Genomic DNA, 25,262 nt, shown 5'->3' on the forward strand with positions numbered 1-25,262 from the left:
TTTTTTTTTTTTATTCCGATTTCATAATTATCCAAATAGTGTTTCTTTTTTGTTGTGGTTTTGCTCAGAATGAATACTAGTACAGCTGCAGTTCACTGTGCTGAGTTGCCTGTCTATTTGACTAGTTTGCAGTTTAAATTGACTTCAGACATTTAATCTGTCCTTATAACAAATAATCACACATTTTCCTTATACGTTAAGACTTTTTAGAATCAAGACTTAAATCTCATTAAACTAAAAATAAATGGAACAAAAGTTAGATGTAAATTTTGATTTGATTTGTTTTTTTCCTAGACCCCAAGAGGAAAAACTGGGATTGTTGGAAGAGCTTAAACTTTATTCCAATAAAACCTGGCATTAAACCCGAGAATAGTAGAAGACAGAATTAAGTCAGATTTTCTTATCAATAATTTTTTTTTTTTTTACTTCGGAGAAACAAATCCTTTATTTCATTTTGTTGGAAACCCATAAGATTTCTTGTAATTCATGTCTTAACAAAACTATACACCTTGCACTCTAACAACTTTTACATGTTTTGTAAAACGTATCATTATCCTGGCTTCTAATAACCCCTAGCCTACATTTGAACTAAAATTCTTTAAAATGCCTGTTTTGGGATTGAAATATTTTTTAAAATTAGCATTTTTTCTTACTTCTTGGTCCTTCTTAGTGATGTAAACTAGACGTATGTGCTTTAACTTAAATTTGCCAGTTCTAGTATTTATAATATCCAGAATATCTGAAACAATTTTTTCAAAACTACATCTAAATCGTCAGATATTTTAAAAATATTTTGTGTGTAATCAAACTGAACACTGGTAGATGTCTTTTACATTATATTTGAAGCTCAGCAGTATCTCAGAGTTAATTTTTATGCTGAATAGCTGCGTAAAGTCTCTTATTTTTTACTAATAGACTGTTTGAAGCAGAGCTTAACCACAAATCCTGTTAGTTTGAAAAAATGTAAAACTCTCTCTGAGGAAAACATGACTGCTGCTTTCCTCCGTAGGCTTTTTTAATCATTTACAGGATTTTACAGTCTTTGTCTTTTTGCTTGCGCTCATTAAAAAGTTCTCTCGATGCTCATGATTTTTTTCTTGGTGGCAGGATCTTGACTCCCATCAAGACGATGACGACCATGTTGATGATGGAGATGATGGCGAGATGCAATGGCATGACAAGTCTACTGTTCCTTTGGAGTGGGACGATCCCAACAATGACGGCCCACCTCCTTACATGACCATGAACATCAATCAGGACACCCCCGAGCACAGTATCGGGCGTGGGGAAAGCTTCATATCATCTGAAATGATTGTTTGAGAATTCAAGATTTTTGACAGCCATTTGTTGAAACTCTGTGGGCATAGCAAATACTTAGAAATGTCAGCAGGTTTGGAGTTTCTTTACTATACAAATCAGGTCAAAATGAACATTTATTCATCAACTTGAGCCAGCATGGAGTATAATGTTCATTGGAAGTAGTCTGCACAGTTGTAGCATAGAATGCAATGAAATCACAGGTACATACATCTGTACATAGATCATTGATGTTTTTTAAATGCCTTTTATTGTTAAATTTTGCACCATGAACGGGTCATCAAATCCACTGAAATGCAACAGTAGGGAACACTTATCAGCCTTGGTTTACACTCTTTCATGTGGAACTCTCTTTCTGATGACATTAGGTCAGAAGTGGTAACACTTATTTTTATCAGGTCTTTAGTTATTCCTGCTTCGTGTTGGTTTCCTAACCCAGCTGGCATGAGGTTGGTCTGAACACAGGCACCCTGCGGAGACGCTATTAGCTGCAGTTAATCAGGCGGCACAGAGATGAGAGCTACAGACCATGACGACATGAAGCTGTTAAACTGCAATCTGGAGCAGGTAACTGTTAGCCTGCTTTATTGTTTTCTTTTATTCAAGCTGCTTCTTTTTTTTCTCTGGGCCTTATTTTAATCTTTTTGTGTGTGAAAACACAGTTACGACAGGCACAACAAAAGAGCATCTGCCCTCAGCATTGACTCATTAATTATTTCTACGTTTTTAAACAATTTTCTGTTTTCTACGTTTGTAGTTCAACTTTAAGAACATACTAAAATCCATTAACTCATTTAAATAATACATAGCTTCTAATTAGGGTTATTTGATGCAAAAAAAAAAAAAAAAGCCAAACAAATTTTCTGTTTTCTTTGTTTGCTTGCAAGGTCGGTTGGATTAAGTTAAATCTGGATTAAAACTATGGGCTCCGTAGCGATTCATCACTACTGGAGGATTAAACACAAACAGTAGTTGACAGAAAGTCTACTAGTCTCTAGTGTGTTATAACGTTTAAGGGTAAACCACTTCATTTTGTTGAGAATATTCTTTAATTTCTAAAGGCTTTTTTATGTATTGGTGCCAAAAATCGTCCATTTTTTTTCTTTTCCTTGGCATGGGGTTTTATTTGTTTTGGTTTTGTTTGTTTTTAACTTGAAATATGACATTTTAATCTTTTTAACTACAAATGTATTTTTGAACCGATTGATTCAATAAAAATGTTTCAATTTAATCCAAATACACTTGCTGGTGTTTAAGCTCTTGCATTTGTTGTTCCACTGTTTCACCACAAGGGAGGAGTGTGAGCCCAGAATAAGAGCAATGAACCTTACAGCAGCATTTGACATGTACATGCATTATATAGAAACCATCTATTAGAAACGGATGCACTCTGTTGCTGCGAAAACCATCGTCACTCCATGCCATTAGAGGTCATTAATGGAAATGGCGGGAGTGCAGTGAGCATCGCAGTGCCTGTATTCATGATGTACCCAGCCTCCCTTCTCTTGTCTGACTCATCTAAAGCTCATTTCTTCCTTCTCTATACAAACAGGCCTCCTGCACACAAAGTTCACTTGTAGACCAGGGCAATTTATTTCCAGTACACTCACCACATGGAAGGATCCAAACATGCTTTCCTGCAGATGTAGAATTTCCGGATTATATACCTTGTGCACTCATGTGTGAAACATTTGGTCTCCAAGCTTATCTGTATTAGCTGTGTGTCATGGTGCTGCATATGAAGGTGAGGCCTGATCAGCCTACTATGACTCTGCAGATTGCTCCATAGCTACACTGTGGATTGATGCTGCAGTTAAAAAAAACTGAACACATACTGAAGTTGGTCACTTTTGTTAGTTAAGTGAAAAAAATTCCCATCCATTATTGGGTATAATTCTAATTTTGACTTTTTTTCCCCGCACACATCTAATTCTGAGCTCTTGCAGATCCTGCATTTTAAATAGGGTTGTGGCATATAATTGACATTTTGACTGATACTGGATTGAAATTACTTACTCCATATATACCATCATGTCCACTAGAGCTGATCTGTGCCATCTCTGCTGTAAATGCCACTGATTACTGACGTCCGTAGTTTGGAATGGAGGTTCCAAGTATTCCTGTAGATCAAATACCTTATAAATAAACTCATTCTTTCTACTAGGAAACAGTTTTTTGGCTGGACTGCAGTGTTACTGGGCAAGCTGCAAGTGTTCTCAGCTCTTCCAGAGTTATAGGATTATCAGACTTTTCTGAATTGTCAGCCAGGTAACAAGAAGGCAGAGAATAAACCTGCCCTGCCTTCAGGCCTGCTAAGCTGGTTAAAAATAGAGAAGAAGACGGGGATTGAGAGAATCTGGTGGAGAGAGAAAAGATGGGGGTTGGAGGCAACAACTGAGCTCAGTTGCAGGAAAGTGATTTGCTGAGTGACCCTGTCTCTTGGTACTCCAAACGGATGGTAACATGCAACTGTACCGTCATCTGAAGTGCTTATTTTAAGTCACTAACAACTTGATCTGCTGGACAAACCTGGAGGAGACTCATCATCATCATCATGTGTATGACAATGATGAGCATGTTTGGCTGTATGCTGATAGCTTGGTTGGTGAGTATGTTGCACACACGCCTTACCATAATGTCAACACCTTAAGAGATGGAAACAAAGACATTAAAATTAGCAGTAATAGTTAAAAAAATCCAAGCTAAACTCTCAAAATTGTTTTAAGGCAATCGGATATAAAAGAATAAGCAGACCTCCAGAGACACAGCATATGCTGGAGATGTTCAAAACCTTCAAACGTGTTCCCCAAATCCTTTATTTTTCTCTTTTTATTTAATTTGATGATAATTTTACCCACCAGGCCAGAAGGACACGCTGTGTGATGGGGGAGCAGGAGGACGAGAAAGGCACAAGCGTAGGCTCCATGGTAAGTGGCACTGTTCAGGCGCCCGTGAAAGTGGGAAACATGGACCAACTGGCAGAGGGGGAGGAGAAGATGAGGGGCATGGGCTGTGACTGAGGAAGAAAGAGAGGCTTCCAGCAATTAAAGAGGTGATGGTTGAGGGTGGAGGAGGCCTGTGGAAACCAAGGAGAGGCCAAACTCTTTCATCGTTGAGCCAGTGTTGTTCTCTGAAAATTTCAAACATAATAAAAAAATCTTCAGATAACATGAAGAAAAGTTTACTGAGCTAAATGTGACAAAGTCACATCAACACAAAGCTAAAGTGAAGCCGTTCTACAAAAATGTCAAAATACAGTGGAAAGGCAAACACCCAGACAACATGAAGTTAATGCCAACCAAATGTAAGAAAAAGGGACAACATGTCAACCCTTTAAACTGTTTTTCTAATTTTATTTTTAGGATTAACGTTCATATGCTTGAAGTTACGAGCATTTTTTTTTTCAAATCTTATTTTCAAGTATATAGACTTGTATTTCATTTCATGTTAATGTTGATTTAATTTCAAATACATTTTGTACTACTACTACAAAGACTAGGAAAAGTTGGACAGTATAATTTTACAAACAATTTGGCTGATGGGAAATATGTTGATAACATGTTAGGATGTTAGATTATTGTCTTATAAACAAGGACAGCTTCACAACTGTTTTATACCTTCATTAAAAAATGTAAAATGATGTAAAAAAAATGAGGACTAACCTGGTAAAAATAATTAAAATCTTGAAAAATCATTGTTAAATAACAGTTTGTTTCTTTGTTGTTAGGCTTTGAATAAATGTCATTTGTGCAGGACTTTAGAAGAAATAAGCACTTTTAGTCATAACTGTGTTTACACTTCTATTATGCCAAAAAAATTGTGTAGACAGTTGTATGGCCTTTAATATAAAAACATCACAAATTTTGGTCCCATTCATGCTGTGTTTTTGGCAAGGAACTAATTGTTTTAGCAACACATTTCAGAGCCACAGAAAGCACAGAACCGGGTTGGAGGCGATGCACTGTTGGCACCAAAATGTATTTCTTTTATTTCAAACAAGACACCGAAAAAGCTTGCTTTTAGCACAGATATCAACTCTCAATGAAAAGAAAAAAGATGGAACCACCTTTTCAAATTTGAAATGATTTGACAAAAGAAATTGAATTAGAAATTCACAATTTATACATTAAAGGACCCTCTCTAATGAAAAATGTGTTTTTGGTGTTTTTAACATGTTTTACTTGCCTTTTTTGTACAGGACATATATTAAGAAAATTGAGCTTAAAACTGCACTTCACTCTTGTGAATGGAGCAGATGAAACATTGCTCGCCATTTTTATTGCATTGGTAAAGTTAGGGTGGGGTTGTAAGGGACTATAAGGTAGCAGGAGAGAGCACTAGAGTGCAGTCCTGCTCACAACTCAGAGGCAAATATTAAATAAACTACTGCTCCTCTGCAAAAACTATCTCCTAGAAAATGACAATGGTTTTTTTTTTTTTTACCAAAAAAAGCATAATCATAATTAAAAGACCACTGGCAGCAATTTTACAATAGATGGTCAGAGAGGGTCTTTAAAGCCTTGTCTATTTGAATAGTTTGCAAATCTTACATTTTTATGTGCATTCCTATGTAATTCAATTTTTGTTTTTTATGCTATTGTGCATTGTTAGTAGTACATTTACATACCCCTTTCACTTTAATTCAATTAAACGCAGTCAAGCTGCTCATCCAATGTTTTTGTATGCTTGCAACATTGTTTGCATGTTTGTGTGCGATATTCGAGTCTGGGAAGTCGTGGTGACAGTTGGTTTAAACTGGTGGTTAATATTTAATGCTTTCATCTCGAGTTGCATGGTTCTTGACCTGCTTTTCTTTTGTATAAGCTAAATCACTATTTAGTAGTCCCTGTTTTCTCATTCAAAACAGTCTATTGCCATCATGCTGTTTAAGGATCTTCTAGAATGAGCTCCAAACTGTGTGCTCCCTGATTTTCCCTCAAAATAATATAATTCATAAGCAGCTGACCTTGACAGCTTAACAACATCCCTGCGTTGAGGTGTTAAGCATGATAACACTATAACAGAGACTGAGAAGTGGCTGTTACATGACACATTCTTCAACCCACCACCCATCTGCCCCTCCCATTACACTTCCATCTTATTTACTCTTTGCACATGTGTCAACAAAATTAAGATTCACATTCTCCAGGATTGGAAACATAAGAGTCCTTTTACTCCAGTTGGAAAATGCTGACCTCTCATTTCTGGTTCAATCGAAAAAAAGATGTCTCCTCTCCTCTCCAGTCAAGCAGACATGGAGCCTGCAGTGCTGACACATACGATGTGCACGGATGAGCTTTTTCTTCTTTCTTTACCTCTGTTATCAGGCATTTCACCTGAAAGAGAAGATGCATCAAGAAATTTTATTCTGTTGTCATGTCAATCTAATGGCAAAACACGAAAGAGTCTAAAAAGCCCACAGCAAAACATATCTTTATTGCATCTATTTTCTTTAGTTATTGCTGCCCATGGAGATAATTTCCAAAAATGTTTGACTCTTTTGCTTTCAGGGGAAATCATGGTTCATAGTTGGAGAGTGTTGAGTACAGATGCCTGGCTTTATTGGAGTGGACACGTTTTCATGGTGATCATAGGACACATTGGTTGCAGAAAATCAACACCTCCTACTAACTTCAAGTCAGAGGTGTCAGGAATTCAGCTGGTCATGCATCTTGCAGTTATTGAATATTTTACAGCCAAATATTTGGCTGCACAGGAACAAAAGTTGGAAAAGATTTAAATGAGAATGTGTGATTCTAAAGCACTGAGTTTTAATCAAGGTCACTGGATTTCAGCTGAAATCATTTAAATGTTGGTGTTGCCCTTTTATTCCTAATTCATCCAGGGGTCGGATTTTTTAACACAATAGAACAATTAGACAGTACTTTGAATAACTGTCAATAAAATAAATGCTTATATTGAATTTACTTTCATTGTGTACATTTATTATTAATGCTAAGCAGAGCGGATCGGCAAGGAGGTTGGTTTTCACGTTTCATGTTCTCTGCTTGACTTCCAGTTACATATTCAGTTTCTGCATGCCCTCTTTATCAAATGCTTGTCGATGTTAATTAGTTCAGCTTGTCCTCACATGTTTGAAAGTCAAAGACTCTGCATTTAAAAGGCTAAATAATTACTGATAAAGGTGTTTGTCTTCACGGACATTCAAAACCCTTTTTTGGCTCCAACTTTTCTCCCCGTCTTGGACAAACATTTTCCTGACAGCATTCACAAGCTTCACAGTCGGTTTGAAAGCAGCCTCATTCATCATGCTTTGTCTGTATTTCCAGATAATCTTGATTTAGCGCATTTAATCCAGACAAGTAAAAACTTGAGCAGTTGATCATTTGTACATAAAGAATTAAAGGTAGAAAAAGGCTAAGCAGAACCTCCTGCAATCCAAATACTACTCCTCTCTAAGCTTCTTCTTTTCTTATTCATAAATAATAAAAAGCACAGAACTACATCACAGGGCTAGATGTTTTATTCTGTAAAATGATTGCTGCTTAAGTACTAATCCAAACCTCCTCTTCCATATTTCTACTAATTTAGTGTTCAAATTCCCAATTGGAATTGAAATAGTTGACACAAATATATAGTTACAGAAACAACAAAGAGTCGGAGTGAACAAAATGTAAAAAACAACATGATCTAAACTAGCATTCAATCCCAATAAATCAACCTTGATTTTCTGGCATAGGTTGTAAACATGTGGCAGTTAACATGACATAATCTAATGAACCATAACTCGCACAGGAGCTACTTGAGTAAATGAGGTGTTTGTGTGTGTGCTTATGTGTGTTTGTGAGTCTGCCTGACAGCCTGCCATGATGCGTCCAGATGTTGGTTTCAATTTTATCAAGCCTGCAGCCACTGTTTTTCATTATCCTCTTAGACGATGCTTGCCAACATTTAAATGTATCAATGAAATCCTCGGCCTTGGCTTGCATTTTACCAAGGGATGCAGTTATTTTATAAATGTTACTTTTGTCTCGATGATTAAAGTTTTACTAAACACGCAGTGCTTTGCTTATAGTTCAGTCACGCTGTTCTCTGACAATGACCTTTGATTGACTATGGTAACATTGCGGTTAAAATAGAAAAGTGACAATCCTTTCGGGCAAGGACAAATCTCCGCCCCTTTTTTCTGTGCAGTTGTTTACAAGGCTGCATGTGCTGGCATGCATAACCTTGGGTGATATCTTTTCTTTAAGCTTCATGGGAATGCTCAGAGGACAGAGAATTAACAATTCAGTCGTTAGGGTGGAGCCTGGAGACTCACTGTGTCACTTACTCACTTTTATCTCAGTTGTCCCACTGCTATCTTCACAGTGCAGCATACACAAGCATCCAAGACGTTAGCGTAGAGGCTAATATGTAAGATAACTTATTTCAGACACTGTCATGCAAGGTACATCCAAACTGTCAAACATTACAGATGATTTGTTAAAGTTGTGTAAAAGTAATCCCTTACTATACATGGTTAATGTCTCAGAATTGTAATATGTTACGGTAACATGATACTTTTTTTAACCCTAATCACAGGTTCACCTGCACAAACTAAAGAAGCTCAAAACACTGTACTTTTATCTATTCTGAATTCTGGTTTTAAAGGGCAATAAACCCCTTTCTTATATATTTCAACTGTGACTAAATTAATGAAGTGAAGTTTATCATTTATAAAATGATCAAATAAACATCTTTTAAAGAGATTTAACTTGATATCAAAAGGTTTTTACTTTACTAAGATTTAAATTTAAAGTGGAAAAGTTTTTCTAAAAAAAGACTTAAAACTATTAGTTGTGTTCATTTAGAACAGGAAAGCAGCACATTTTGTCATTAAATCCCACTAAAGAGTTACTCTAAAAGAGGCAAAGTCATCATGCAGTTTATCAATAAACGATAAGTATGATAAACATGTAAGTGTATGGTCTTTGTGTTTTTTTTAGTTATTTATTTGCTGCATACTGTAATTCCTTCTCATGAAAATAGAAAAGGGGGTGTGGCCGATCCTGTCACAGCCCAAACGGAACATCTCAGAAATATCTACAGAAGCCAGAGAGAAGGACCAAAACACACATAAGAAATAGGGACACCAGCAAAAGCAATTCAAGGGTGCAGTTTATTATTGCTATCCAATATTGACCTGTGTCCTGGGAACAAGAAATTCAAAACGAATTACAAAAAAAAAAAAAAAAAAAAAAAACAGGTTGAATCAAATGATCCAGCTGAGCTGACTGGCTGGAAGGACTAACTTATAAAAAAAAAAAACAATGAAACAGACAAAAAATTCTGCAATCTAGACCACCAAAGGTCCCCAGCCCAGACATTATTAAATGACAAGACACAGGACATAAACAAGTACTGAGTAAGAATTTTAATCAGGAACGAAACACTGAAACAAACAACCTCACATGCACCTGTTGTTACCTCACACCCCTTTCTCACATTGACCCACTCACCACTGCTTAAAAAGCCCTTACAGCACAGATGAGCTGATACGGTGCACCTCAGACAGGTGAGCAAAGTAGGTCACAGGGAGGAACAAAGGAGTTCAGGCTGCCTAATGACATGGAACACTTAGGCACATAGTTTGCGATGTTAGGCTATGAAGATTAAAACAAAAAAGCATAAATGTTTACCATAAAACTAGAAAAACATGTCAACCAGAATGTTATCCTTGTTTACAAAAAATGTTATCTTAACATTTTTGTAAACATTTGGGAATGCATTTGACCACAGCGCTTGACACCAGACCAGGACAAATAGCACAACTCACTGGCTCAGACAGCACAAAGATCAACACTGGAATGAGTTCAGGACTGGAACGCGCAACAGGGATGCCATGGCAATGTGAGAAAGGGACAAGACAGTCTTCTCCCAACGCAGGTTTGGAAGTTTGTGTGCAAAGAACAACTCTGCTGGACTAATTTAAAGATGTTGTAACAGTCTTAAGAGCAGCAAGAGTAGGATAGACATTCCTTCATCCCATTCATAGAGTCCTAACATGTGCAGGGAACACACTAGAACTCTTTGATTTAAACAGCGGCTAGTTTTCTGTAACATCAATAACAAAGTCAAGCAAAGATCTTCACAAATGAGGTTTGTGCTTGAGATTGAGCAATGATGTGGGGTTTTTTTTCTACAAAAACCTATTGTGTTGGACACAGACACTAATATTCTGATTGTGAGGGGATGGGATGGACTGGAAGTTCATGGTTCAGAGCAGAGTCTGGCAGATGAACAGATGTTTTGAGATCAGCAACAAAATGCTGCACAAATCCAGACAATCCTTCTCAGCCTTGGTCTTATCCTGTCTGTCTTGACTGGGCATGTGCAATGGTGCAGACAAGAAAGACCTCAGGATGTTCTCTTTCCAGCTGGTCAGAGCTACGATTTAAGGAAACAGCATGACCCTGAGGATTGAACAGTACTTTTCCCCAAGTCAAGTTGTTACCCAGAATAAAAGACATCACTCCAACTGTGAGGCTCTTGTAAAACTGCCCATGACTGAACCCTTAATTAAGATGGAATCAAAATATATTTTATGCAGTAGCCTAAACAAGAATCCACCCCAAATCCCTGAACTGCAGCATCAAAACTGGTAGAGGTTTGTTTATAAAAAGACAGAACTTTAACAATAATAGTTTTACTCCCCTCTATAATAAGGACAGACACTATGCCGTTAAATTCAGATGAAAATGCATGACTGTAGTTCAGCAAAAACTTTCAGTGTTTTAGCAGTCCTAAATTTGGACAGAATCCCATTTTGAGCCAGAAATGAGCGTTTAGCATGTATGAGACTGCATCCGCTAAGACGCCTCATCAAAAGCTCTTGCAATTTTAATTTTTCTTTTAAACACGACTGTTTATGAGAACTGGACAGAGTGAGTGTGACGTCACCTAAAAAGACTTGCTTCCGGCCCCAATGAATTTAAGTCAATTCAGTCGCCATTTTCTTTTGCAATACGTCTGCCGCCGTGCTGGAACCAGGAATTGTCTGTGAGCAGGGATTGGTCTGAGTCAACATTTCTATGGCAACCACTCTCACCAGTCAGGATTGAACCTGTTGGAATTCCCCTCTCCTACTACTTGAAAGCGGGCTACAAGAAATCTGTCAGACGCTTTGAATGTTCAACATTGGGGCCAGCAGGCACCACATACTTTTATTGTGGCATCTGATTTATAACTTAAATAACTTCCGCTACAGACAAAAAAAAATTGAATTGGCAAGAACATGTTAAAAAGGGTATCTGAGCAAGAAAGGTTGTTCTGACAAGTAGAATGACTGAGTAATAGCTTTTTATTTCTCAATATAGGTCTTTGGGAGTTTGGCTTCTTGGAACCAGCAGGTTCTTCCTATTTGGAACACACCCCAACCCAATACATTTATTGTCTGATCCAGCAAACTGTTGTTAAACTCCTTGCTGAAGATCACAGAGCATGTCAAAATGAAATCCCTTGACTGTCTGATTAAAAATAACTTTATTTTCAGAGATAAATTGAATACAAGTATAATTTTTTTTTCAGGCTACAAAATTGTTGTCAATGTACCTAAAGCACAAACTCGTATGTTAAACAGCACCCTTCACTTTATGGTCCAAACTCTCAGCTGTCTCATATGGGCCATGTCTTTTCTTCTTGTCTTCTAGCAAATTCAGCTCCTAGTTTCTTCCTCAACTCTTCAGAGTTGAACTGATTTCTTCCCTCTGATGGTCAACTGAAGCTGCATCACCTTAAGGTGAAGCAAGTAAGAATTTTCCAGCTGGTAAAATCATTTTGACCGTGAGTTGCTGGTCAAGGATCCTTGTTACAGAAAAGAAAGAACGCAACTGAAGCAAAGAAAAAAAGGAGATAATGTGTGCTGGAAGAATACAGTCCACCAATGACGGTATTGTCTCGAAGGAACACATGCAAAAGTGGGAGATATGCTGGACTCGTCCCCAAATATGTCATGGTTGCATACACACACAAAATTTATTAGGAAAAAGGACCAAAACATGTAAGAATCAGAGGATACCAACAACAATTATTTGAGAAAAAAATGTATTATTTCAATTCGACACAGGTCTGTGTCATGGGTAGAAAAAAGGTTAAGTAAACCAACAAATCGGAAAAAAAACAAAAACATGAACCAAAAAGGACTAAAACCTTAAGGTCGTTAAATAAGGAGAGAAGTATCAGGGATTATTGGTAGCATAGTGTGATTGATGCAAGGCCTGTAAAAATACCCAAACTGATGCGATGGAGGCGGAGCATTTGGCAGCAAGGTCTGACTGAGGCAATGCCATTTAACTGCTGCAACAAAAGTAAAGCCTGTGAAGGTACAATGGAAGCAGGTCCTTAAAAAAAAAAAGCATATACATTTTTTGATGAAGGTGGGGCCTATAAAAAGCAGGCAGGGGACCTTTGTTACGCCCCCTTCTGTGTCTAGGGGTACCTAGGGGGGCATAACATAAAAAGTAAAGTTTTTGGCTACCACAGTGAAATTAACACAAACGGATGTCTCCATACAAAAGTATGACAAATTCTATTTACAAATAAATAAACAACCACCAATAACTAAAAGTGAAGCAAAAAGGCTTCAGGGTGAACCCAGGCCAAAATAACAAACAAACCCCACCTAACTGAAACATGTAATCTTACCTGTAAATGAAAGAAAATGGAAATCAATGACAAAACACTAACCTCCCTAACTTAACAAAAACAGGAGAAAACATGTACTAAAGAACGTGGCAGTTCACCCCTACAGCTTCACTTAACATAACTATAAGCCAAAAGACTAAACAGAGTGGGCACAAAAACTACGATGAACTAATACAAAATACTTAACCACAACACTAAAGTGCAACACACAACTAAACAGGTGGTGAAATCAAAAACAACATGGAGAAGAGGTCCAAGCTGCAGTGGAGACTGTTGCAGCAAGGCTCCCTTCTCATGGTCTGGAGGTCCAAGTAGTGCTTTTAAGGCTGCCTCCATCAGCTCTGGTCCAATTGGAGGCCACACCCTTTTCAGCACACCTGAAAATAATCAGACATACAAACAAAGATGCACAAAAACACAGAAGTCCCACTCTGGTACAAATCAAACACACAAAACACAGAACAAACACAACTAAACAAAACCAAATACGGCCACAGCCGTAACAACCTTGAGTAATGTGGGAAGTGGTGGGAAAAAATTGTGTTATAGAGGTGGGGCTCCTGGTAAGACGGTTTGATAAAGATGGGCCCTATTATGATCTGCTTTGTTTTGCATCAAATAAATGGCACAAATGCATTTCAAAACTACATTATAAGAAATAATACATTTTACTAAATGTTGATTTGATGGAGAATTTTGTATTAATTTTTATCGCTGAACCTTTTGGCAACATCCTTGAGAAATTTTAATCGAATAATCATTACCCGAAAATGTCAATTTTTAATGTTATTTTGTCATTTAAAATCGTGGCTTTTCTTGTCTCCATTTTCAAAAACTTTATGCTTTTGTGTTTGTTTCTGTTGTCTTTATTTATAGGACCTTTTAAATAACACTTGAGTCACACCAGCAAACATGCAGCCGTGCTTAAGATAGACGCTTAAGATGGGTATTCTTGGAAACTGGCTGACAGGTGTATTTCTACGGGTGCTGCAAACTGATCTGTGGGATAATTGCAAACTTTTCCCCTGACAGCGCCTGCATTCTGCTTGCTTCATAGGGGAAATTGGTAGTTGTGCTCCTATGTGTCTCATCAGTAACTTTGCAGCTGCTGCTTGGCTCAAGAGACACCTGGCAAGATTCCAGAGCAGTGATAAATGGTGATAGTTCAAGCCTTAAGAAGATGAATAGGACCAACTTCTCTGAATCTGGAAACAGCAAAATGAGCTAGGGTTTAGCAAAAATAATTTTAAAAATGGCTTCTTTGCACCAATCCTTTTTTTTTTTCATTTCAAAATAACTCATTTATTTGATCTGTAGAGTATGCACGATGTCTGCATGCACTGATGTAAGTAGCTTGTGCTGTATTTGATAGGATGAATGGAATGAAAGTAGAGTAGAGGAAGGACTGATGATGCCGGGTCGACCTCGTCCCTTCAACGAGATAAGTTCACGAATACGACAGTGACAAGAGTCGTTACTGTTACACAGCAGTTCTTCACTGATGGTGTCTGTTAAAGCTGTGGGTGCCTAAAGATAATGTGACTCTGCAGCCTGTTACTGTACTCTTGAATACTCTCTGAAGGGACAAAGCAGTAGCCAGTGGAGAGCCAATTACTAAGTCGCTTACACACATTCCCACCAGGAGAAGAACAATGTGGAGAGTCAGTAATGAGCATGCAGCAGCCTCTTTCTGCCAGAACAACGCTCGATATAAGGTCACGAATGCACATCCACTGGACAGGCCTAGGGGGCAGAAGATGTAGAAACACACAAGCAGGACGTGACACACACTCGGAAGAAAAACGAACTGCTAAAATTAGCCAGCAGAGGCCAGGCTTTTTTTTCCCCCCTTATTCTTTAAGCTGCATATGTGCATGCACAACAGATCCACTGGAGAGGGGCTGAGTGGGGAATGGTGATTCACATAAGTGGGTACAGAAATGCTGAAAATACTGCTGAGTATGCTTATGTTGTTTAATGTTGGGCAAGCATTCCATCACACTGACTCATTGGGCACAGACCCTCAGTGACACATGCATGCACCAAATAGGTCACATGACCCAGAGACAAATATGCTGACAGACAAAGGCACGGTTATGTTGAAACACTTGTGTGTTGTTCTTTCAGCTTTGCCTTAGCCAACGCAGAGAAGTATTATCAGCTCTTGGGACTTTGAGAACACTTTGGTGCACATCACATATATTAGGACACTCACCTCATGAGACCTTGGCAAAACACAAGGTAAAGCATTTGATGTCTCGCTCATTCTACTGCAGACAGATGCCACAAAAATTACATCACAGCCTCTTATCTTCTGCTTCTTGATGGATTAAACAAAAAAAGATGGGACTGGTTGCTTAAGCTTTGGAAAAGTGATCTTCTTTTTCCCCTTGCTGTTTCTATTGTCTGCCTGAGTGCTCCAAGAAATCTTTGTCCCTTGTGCTATCAGCACCCACATTCCAACACTTCCAAATCTACAACCTATTTTTATTTTCTCATTCATCCATTTTAGAGAACTCCTTATGCAATGCAGGAGTGTGGCATGCTGCTGTCAGTTTAATCTGGATGATGTGACGTCTGCATGTGTGTCACTGAGGGGAAGAGAAAAAGACAGAGAGGGGGAGTTTGGCAGAACTACATAGCTGAACTTTTAATCCTCTTATTCTCCTTGACTATATTCACACATTCATCTGTCAGCTTTCCATTCACGTCCCTCTTTTTTATCACATCTGTCTGCTTTTGGGCCTTAAATTTGTTTCCTTTTACAGACGAACGCTCTTCACATCTTGCAGTGAGTTGTCTGTGCTTCCTCCCTCATCCCTGTACTCTCTGTACCATCCTCATTTCCTTTCCTATATCTGGCACCTCTGTGCGTTCTTCCCCATACACTTTCCCCATCACCCAGCCCCCTGCAAGGTCATTCTCAAGGACGGCATGCTTCCAGCATCCACTGGCTGATTGGCCGGTGGGTATTAAAGGGACGGTTCCCCAAAGGAGTGCTTGGCTTTACTCCAGCTCTGCTACAATGCTGTCATCTTTCGTGTTAATCCTGAGGCAGCACAAGTCCACACACATGTAAAGGAGAAAAAAAAACACATACGTAGAAGACACGCCTGACCTAGGCAAAGCTTCCCCTTTAAAATCACAGAGCACGACACATTACAAGCGCAGCAGACTTGAAAAGCACAAAGCAAACCATCTCAAAGCAGCCAGACAGTCAGCAAAATGACCTAAACAGAAAACTACATGTCCTAAAAGGACTCTTTTGCCGTGGGAAGTAGACCTTGGGGTTGATGATAAAAGATGACATGTGAGCAGTTATAAAAAGACCCAAAAAACCCCAAATGTCCTGTCTGGAAGGTTTAACAGAGGTAAAAGGCTTCTCTGCTAATCTGCTGAATATTCATTATGCTCAAAAGCCTTTTCTCTTTTATCCTGTTGACCTCATTTACATCTTAATAAGACACGGGGGTTGTGACACAAATGCTTTTGTTGAGCACTGTAAGTCTCTTTTTTCTGAGTGTAAAATTTTGAGTAAGAATGACCTTGGACAGTCGTGTAAAACCCACCACAATCATTAAAAAATGGCAGTACATCCTGTTCCAGTTCCAAGGCATTACACATTAGATCATGAGAGAAATTTTGGTCCCTTTTGGGTTTTAAAAGTTGTTAAATAACACAACAATACATCAGATCATTTACTGCACAATGTGTAATGTAAGAAAAGTCAGGGTCTGGGAAGCACACCTGAAAATAATTGCATACTTAAACAAAAAAAAAATGCTAATTTTCTAAATAAAGTTATGAGGTTTTTTATTTTTTGTTTTATTTTGGACTCTGATCCTTTCTTTTAGGTGTAATACTTTTGATTTCAGGATATTCCAAATATTTCATATTTGGCTCCAAAATGCATCTATTAAACTTGAATATTTCTTAGGACCACTGAACCATGTTGCGATTTTCTATTTTTTTGGACAGTTGCAAAGTCTGACTAGGAATGAACTTGCTGAATTGACTATCAATAAATTGTAAACTGTCTCAGGTCATCAACTTGTAAATAATGTCTCTTATTGTGATATATGCAGGAAATTGTCTAATAAACATTTAAGTTTGAAGGGCACCAGCTGCTGCCCATCTTGGTGCATTTCCTCCTCCAATTTACACAAATTTAGCGCAAATTAAAACACTTAAGTTTGCAGGACCTTTCTTTAAACGAAATGGTAGCACATGTGGAGGATTGGTTGATTCTGTACATTTTATTAGCACTAAACAACTGCTACTGACTTCTCTTTCCAAAGAAAAGCAGAGAGTATGGTGATCGTTTGTGCAATCTAACCCTTTACGACTGCGTATTTATTCAGCTATTATCAATGTAAAGTAGCATAAAATGAGTCTCCAAGGGAACAAAAACTTTAAAACACCAATTTAAAAGGAGTTTCTGTGATTACCTAAGATAACCCATCTGTGCAAGAAAACCTAAACCATCCCAGACAGTGGCATACATTTCAGAAACGAGAGGCTTCTCATGCATTATACATGTGACTTAATACATCCATTTTGATAGCAATAAACCCTTAGATTCTACTGTCAAACTTAAAGTATGACTATGCATTTAAATTATGTTTTGAACATTGAACATTTGAAAAACATTACCGTTCACATTTTTTAGATTTCTTTGCCATGTATCTGTGCTGCATCACTGAAATACTTTCAAAAAATGGTGAACATAAAGCATAAAGGAGCTGTGCAAAGAAAATGTAGGCTTTTTTGTCAACAGAAGTTAAATTTTTTATGAGTGGTTTAGCAACCTCAGCAAGCTTATTCTTATGCCTGTTAGTTTTTCATGGTCCAACACATTTAACTCGTTCTGTTGGCTTTATTTTCTTCCAGTTTCAACCGCTGAATTTGAAGTACAGTTTTAAATTAGGTTAAATGAACAGAGATTCAGTCTATGCTCCATGTCTCTCCATCTTTTGTGTATACCTGGAACATACCAGAAAACCAGTGTTCCTATAGTTCTAGAGGGTGAGATAAGCTCAGACAACAAATACTTAAAAAAAGAAGATTCACATCAGACCCCTGAAGATTAGAATTGGCTTTGCTTCTCCATCATCCTCCCTTGTCACCTCATATTAATCACAATCCAGTGGTGATAGGTTGAAAGCCCTCTAAATCAGAATGTCAAATACAGACAGTCACAGATGTGGTGATACCACCAAAAAATGAGGCATTGAACTGCATCCCGAAATATTATTTCACTTAGCTACTGAAGGGAAGGAGAGAAAATGGCCAGCGACATTTGTAAAAAGAAGATCCGTCTTTTCATTTCAGTCTGACATGAGAGTAATGACTGTTGTTTGCTCTAGAACCCATTCTTCTCTGCTTGTGTAGAGGTAGGAGGGATTGTGTGTAAATGACTGTGATAATTGTGAGGTTTAGGTTGAAGGCTCTGACTCACATTTTCCCAGCTTTTTGTTTCATTTATACAAGCATATTTTGTTACATTGAAAATGACACACAGAACACTGAAATAAAAGTTCTTGTTGGAGGCAGAGTACAGAAAAAACTGTATTCATGCGTTTCTCTATTTCTTTAAACTTAATTTACTGAAAGTAATTACTATGTTTACTTTGTGATTTGGTAAAGGGCAAGTCTTTCTATTTAAATACTGTGTACCAAAAGTAACTTAAAATTCAATTTTTGAATTCAATTAAAAAAAAAATTAAATCACAAATATGTATAAATTCTCCAGACTTTCAACTTCTAAAGGTATTATAAAAAAGTATTGTTTAAAAAAAAAGCTCATAGGATTAGTGTTTTTTCTATTCCTAGTAAGCACTCACAGAGAGGATGAATGTTTCCACTGACTAGACTCTGTTGGTAAAAGCTGGCCAGACTGTTTTGGCTTAATCCTGCACTGTAATAGAGCAAACAAGTGAAACTATAAAACATGGCTTTTAGACCACCAAGATAAATGCCTAAAAGCATTTAAACTATTTTGAGTAAACACAGTAAATTTAAGTTATAGTTGTGCAAGAGCAAAAGGAAGTCAATACATGTGCAAACACACACAGTGTGGTAGTAACCCATCGTTCAACAGGGGGGGAAGCCTCAGACACAATTTCACCGCCTTTCATTTGTTTTTAAAGGAGACCAAAACTCCAGCATGACCACACCCAGTGATCCTGTGTTGGGCCCAAGAAGGTTTACAAAACGAGAGGCTTTTCACACTTACCACTATCTGGTTCTCTCCTTTGTTCCTTTTAATTAGGCCATCCAATTGCAGGAATGTGGATGACCCACCCAGAGTATGTGAACATGGGACTTAAACCCAGCACTGCTGGACAGATGAACACACCAGTATGAGAGGTGAGACAGATCACCGCGATGACTGAGAACTGTCATCGTCATCAACATCGACTTATCATGACTCGGCACTTTTAAAGGACATATGTATGTCATATGTATGGCTGCACGGTGGCACAGTGGTTAGTACTCTTGCCTCCCAGCAAGAAGACCCCCGGTTCAAGTCCCTGGGGGACATGACACAGAACAACAATGGGCGACCTTTTTGTGTGGGGTTGGCATGTTCTCCTCGTGCATGCGTTGGTTTTCTCCGGGGTCTCCGGCTTCCTCACACTGTTTAAAAACATGCTTCATAGGTCAATTGGCAACTCTAAAATTGTCCCTAGGTGTGAGTGTGAGTCTGAATGGATGTGTGACTGCGGCCCTGCGACAGACTGATAAACTGTCCAGGTTGTACCCTGCCTTCGCCCACAAGTGGCTGGGACAGGCTCCAGCAGCCCTGTGACCCCGAAAGGGATAAAACAACAGAAGATGAATGAATGAATGTACTGTATGTCCAAGTAAATTGGTGACAAAATGCATAAATAGATCAACCATGAAAGGGTTTTGATGTTTAAAGTATGGGAATAAATCACTTAATAAATGAATTCTCTTTACCTTTTGAGTTATTTTCTAATCATTTTTGGATCGGTAAAACAAATTAGATTGATTAAGAGACTGAAAAACTAAAGTTCTCAACTCTAACTTTTGTCCTGGAAACTTTGAGAACCTAGATGAAGTTGACATTCAATGATCAAAGAGTTCTTACAATAGTGTGGAACAAGATTATTTGGATAAGTGAGACTTACCAGTTAAGGTAATAAAGGTTAAGGTCATAAAATTGGATATAAAAAGATTAGAAAAATACTTTTTAACGTTACCATGGCTTAAAAAAAGCCAAAAAATGAGGTGCATTTTTTAGGGAATTAGTTCCACATCTTTTGTTCGATGTGATGTGTGCACTGCCGGTTTTTGCAGGAAGCTTTTTGATAAAGAATGCTTCTTACATCAGTAATATGACATTAATTAAAAAAAAGATTCCCCCAAACAAGTTTTTAATTGTCTAATTTAAATAAAAAAATAATGGAATACGGTTTTAGGGCTCTTATCGTTCCTGAGGAACCCGGGGTAACTTTTTTTTTTTTTAGATTATATATTGCTATCTTGCAAACCCTAAAGAGTTGTGAAGATTTTCTGACCTACAGAGATACAGACATTATTTAGGCTTACTAAGCCATACTATCTTAAAGAACATTTACAAGGTTAAGCAGCTTTCAATGACTTTCTAAGTAAGCCTTGGTATGCAAGATAACCATGGGGAGTTATATCACGTGTCATCATTGTGTTTTCCAAATAAAGCCTGTATGATCGTAAAATCTATTGAAAACCATGTTTGACCTTAAACAAAACAGATGTGTTGCAAACTGGAATTTCCTTCATGAGTTTGACCTGAATCAGTCCAAGGTCGTTCTCTTTATCCATAATGCTCTGAATTGGTAATATTAGTGAAAACATATGCCTTTCAAACTGTAGATGAAGTAAAGTGAGACAGAAAATGTATTCAGCTGTTTAGTGGACGTGTATGATTATAGTAAGTTATATTTACATTTAAGATGATCAAATTGATTAATTTAAAAAGAAAGGATACATTTCACTGAAAGATTTATACTGACATATACTGTCAAAATAAAAAAAGTTGCCCTTTAGGATTCAGATTATTTTTTATATTTTCATTATAAAAAACATTATTACAATTGTTCATGGTACCATGGGTGTAACAGCTAATTTGAAAAAGAGAAATCTCGAAGTACATGCTAAATTCAAAGAGGGATTTTTAACTTCCCCATTTTACTGTTTCAATATATGTTATAAAGCATTTAACCACACGGGCTGTTCACTGGGAAATATACTGTAAGTGAAACAAAAACCTGTCTTAATGCAATTATGATGTGCAGTTAACAAAAATTTAGTCCAACAAATTGACTCTGATGCGACTGCCAAGAAGGGAGGTTTGTGCAGGACTCAAATGTGAAAGGAGGCAGGCGAGTTGAGGAAAACCCAGTTTTTACTCCTTTGAAATGAGCTCTGAATGCTAATTCAGTAAGACACTGCAGCTGCTGAAGTCCCGGTCTGTTGCAGTGTTAAATCCCATCCACCTGATTAGACTACGGGTTACATTTTCTCACAATAAAGTACAGTCAGCCTAATTCTGTTGTTTTTTTAGATTCCATGACAAAAAGCCCAATGTTTAAAGGTTTTTAGACTATTTTTCTTTAACCTAAAATAAGTTTTAATTGTTTTGTAACTCAACCATGCAAGAAAAGCATCTCAATTTTGGCAATACCAATGTTACTTTTTTCATTTACGAATTCTCTGTTCCCGCATGGGAACAATATCAAAGATGTTTGCAACCTATCAGAATGTATTTTCAGAGATTGTTCAGAACATTAAGTTTAAGCATAGAGAACTTTAACTGATCATATGTTAAGACTTCGTTGGATTTTTTAAAAGTTAAATAAGATCCAATAAAAGAGCAAAATATGCCACTAAAAGCAAACATTTTAATCTATTCTAAAGAACTTTGACTGCTGTTAATTTGTTATTTTTTTCTTTTCTTTTTTTTAGTTGTTGAATTTTGTTGGAAATTTCAATGTGAAATTATCAGCAACTTTTCAAAACATGTTCATTATGAAGGCTACCAAAAATGTGGCTGTGACAGTGGATTTTTTTTTCCATTCTCTGTTGTCCTTTATCTTTGTCTTACTTATTACTTGCCAGCTTCATCCCCTGCCTTCCCTCCCTCCTGTCTCATGCTTAAACCCATCTGCCTTTTAATCATCCACTCCATGCCATGTGTGCCTTCTCATCTTTGCGTTCCTGTCTCGTTTTTTCCCCCTGTCCTCTCTTCTTTTCCTCCCCTCTCCATGATCTGAACACTGTGAGCAGAACACAGATTATGTCAGACATTTATAAACCGGATTAGCTGGGATCACCTTCACTCAGCACACATGCAGACAAATACAATGGCTTAATGCATTCCAATACAAACCCAAACTTCAGACGTCAATAAAAACATTGGCTAGTCACTGGAGGAAATCTTAAAACAACAGCATAATTTTGCTTACATAACAGGCAGACCATAACAGTTATGTTTTTATTTATTTTTGATTATAGATATAACTAATTTGTTCATCTGTCACCGAAATTGAGAACAACTTTGTGTTGAACTAACTTGAATTACTGAATGCATTGTAGACAATGTCTTCTTTCTCCCTAAATGAGTGTGTTATGGAGGCAGAATACCGCTGCAGCTGTGCAAAAACACAGCATACATTCTTCATGAGTGCATTCTTTAAGCTGCCACATATCTTTTGACATGAACATACACTGATGTTTAAATCTGACCCACACATTATCCTTGACACACACACGGCTTATGACACTAAAACCTTGTGACATACTCATTTGCTGTCCTGACTCATTTACCACCGTGATGCCATTCTTTCCAGTATCCTTCATATCCATTCTGTACATCATGAGTACTTCATTTCTCTTTTAGACACGTGACCTGCTGCTATTCACATCCAACAAACTGGCATTTTGTAAGTAAATATGATCCGGCTATCCCCCGAAACATAATCATTCTGAATAACCTGGCTTCTCTTTTCTCATCTTCCTCCTTTTTACCATTTTTTTCACTTTGCGTCCCCCATCACCCACCCACCCCTTAACTTCTGACTCAGCGGAACAGCTCAGAGGCAAGGTCATCTGACTGCTGTTGCCGTGAAGCTCAAGCCTTTAGGATTCTTTTTCTCTTCTTCACTGTACTGATGGAGGGTGGTCAAGTGTGTGTAGTGATGGGAAAAATGTGGAAAGAAAAAAGAGATCTTAACAGAGACTATGAGACGAGACACTGCTGGCAGCCATTTTGGTTAAAATGAGATTGAATGCAACTTTATTAAGACAACTATAGTGACAAAGGTATGCTTAACACTGAAAGGGTTTCAGTGTCATATTACTATTGTGCTGTCTGCATAGTTTCCATTCTACAACATTTTGAAATTGTAACTGTAATAAAAGCTTGTTGTAAATTGTTAGTAAAATATAATTTAGAATGGAATGAAATGTGAAAATAATGTGGCCAAAAACGTGCCTAGCAAAAACAAATTTGTTGTGAGTTAATGTCTTCTTTATGATCAGTATTATTATTTTATTATAAGATATGTGTCCATTCATTGTTTGCAAAAAATAAAGCAATAAAGAATAATAAAAATACAAAACTTCCCTTTTAGTAAGAAGAAATCAGATATTCTGTGAGATTTCATTTACCAGAGATCTTTGGTAGTGGTATGCTTTAGTGACAAATTTTTATATCCATATCACTTTTATTTGTGTTTTCACTAAAGCAGCTTAAAGGGGTAACTATTTAAATCATTGTTAAAATGATCTGGAAAAACTGCTCTTCGAAACCAATCCTTGGTCAAATAGTAATCCGAGCCTGTGTTAACATATCCTGTACATCCTGTTTGTGTTATGGGTGGGATTTACATGACTAGAAGCAGAAAGTGTATTCAAAATCTACCCTTTACCCATCTGTTGGTTTAAAAAGGTTATAGAAACAAGTCATCCCTAAACAACATGCTTGGTCACTGCTAATTCAAATCAAAACTGTGACATCAGCTGTTCATTTGACTAATTTTAGCCTAAATTAAGCTCACTGCGCCATGTTTGAAAAGTGCTGCAACTGACAGTCTTCTAACCCTCAGAAAGCCCCGTTCTGATGCTGTGGGATATCGTGATGCTGCATGCTTAATCTCGGCCTGCAGCAAGATATGCAAAGAGGCATAACCGCCATGTGCTGCATACAGCACGTCTGACTCTGGCAGCTTTTCCTTGCAAATCAGACATTGCTGTGCATGCATGTGTATGCACGTTAGCCTGTCTCCTCATGTGGAGCTGCAGCATCTTCTGCCATCAGAGGACATGCGACCAAAGTGCTGCATAGTATAGTGGAAAATCTTGTGTGCTGTTAGACATCCTTTGAATGTTTCTCTAAGGATTCTTGTCTTTGAACTCTGAAAGTCACATAAGCATACAATCTATTAATATGCTTTTTCTGATTGTGTGTACATGTTAGTGGTGTGTGTATTGTAGTTTCACTGTCCTCGCCCTTGGTAAACTGTGTCCTTCTTTGTCCCAATCTTCAAAAGCAGTTCCTTGAATTGTTGGACAATCTCAAAGCACCTCTGTGTGCAGAGCCAGATAATAACTAGTTTTTTCCTTTTTTTTACATCTGCATCCATAAATGTGATGTCAAGTTTGAGATAGAAAAAAAATTACATACTGAAAAAATTGAATTCAAAAATATCTTTTATTTATCTAAAAAAATGCTTCTTTTTTTTTTTTGCATACTCTTACCCAGTTTCACCTCCATGTCTTCTAATGTGCTGACTCCGCATGGTCAAAACTACATCTGCTGATATAAGCACCCAGCTTGCTGACAGCTACCTGCACCCGCTCCTGATGTGAAATTTTGATAGTAGAATCGTGGCTTCTCACGTTAAAGATCTCCATCTGTTTTTAACCCCCACCACCACGCTGAAAGTGCTTTTCGCTCTCTTCATTTTGTGCTCCATTAACGACTTACTAGTGAAAAATGATGGGCACAACATGCCAATGATCATACTAGGGACCAACAACACGACTGATGACACATCCGGCGGTGCTTATCTCATGCAACAGCCTAAAAGCACACAAATGTACGTCTTTTTTTAATACTACATGAATACAGAACACCAAACCAGACACAACCACGACGACTAAAATCTAACCTTGTTCGTCCGTTACACAAAATTTCAGCCTAGACTCTCGATGCTGCGGGTAGCAAGACGCGGAATTCTGCAGTAAAACAGGAGGGGCAGTATTCGCTTACTATTGGCTTACTTGCGGATTTG

At 37.7% G+C, this 25,262-nt stretch overlaps 1 protein-coding gene and 1 long non-coding RNA gene across 2 annotated transcripts in view; one reads left to right on the plus strand and one right to left on the minus strand.

Moving 5' to 3' along the window:
• Positions 1-2,558, plus strand: part of LOC101173334 (nectin-2) — a 79,612-nt gene extending 77,054 nt beyond the window's left edge. The window contains exon 10 of the mRNA XM_011485486.4: positions 1,108-2,558. Coding sequence (XP_011483788.2) covers positions 1,108-1,320 — 213 coding nt within the window. The 3' untranslated portion in view covers positions 1,321-2,558. The remainder of the gene's footprint in view (positions 1-1,107) is intronic.
• Positions 1,418-25,247, minus strand: LOC105355961 (uncharacterized). The gene is made up of 4 exons (XR_910272.4): positions 25,140-25,247; positions 6,513-6,653; positions 4,176-4,447; positions 1,418-3,962 (listed from the first exon to the last, which is right to left on the minus strand). It is a non-coding gene; the product is annotated as an uncharacterized LOC105355961 (long non-coding RNA).
• Between the last annotated feature and the right edge of the window lie 15 nt (positions 25,248-25,262).

Source organism: Oryzias latipes, chromosome 16, assembly GCF_053564925.1.
Source record: "Oryzias latipes strain Hd-rR chromosome 16, Olatipes_Hd-rR_3.1".
Taxonomy (NCBI): domain Eukaryota; kingdom Metazoa; phylum Chordata; class Actinopteri; order Beloniformes; family Adrianichthyidae; genus Oryzias; species Oryzias latipes.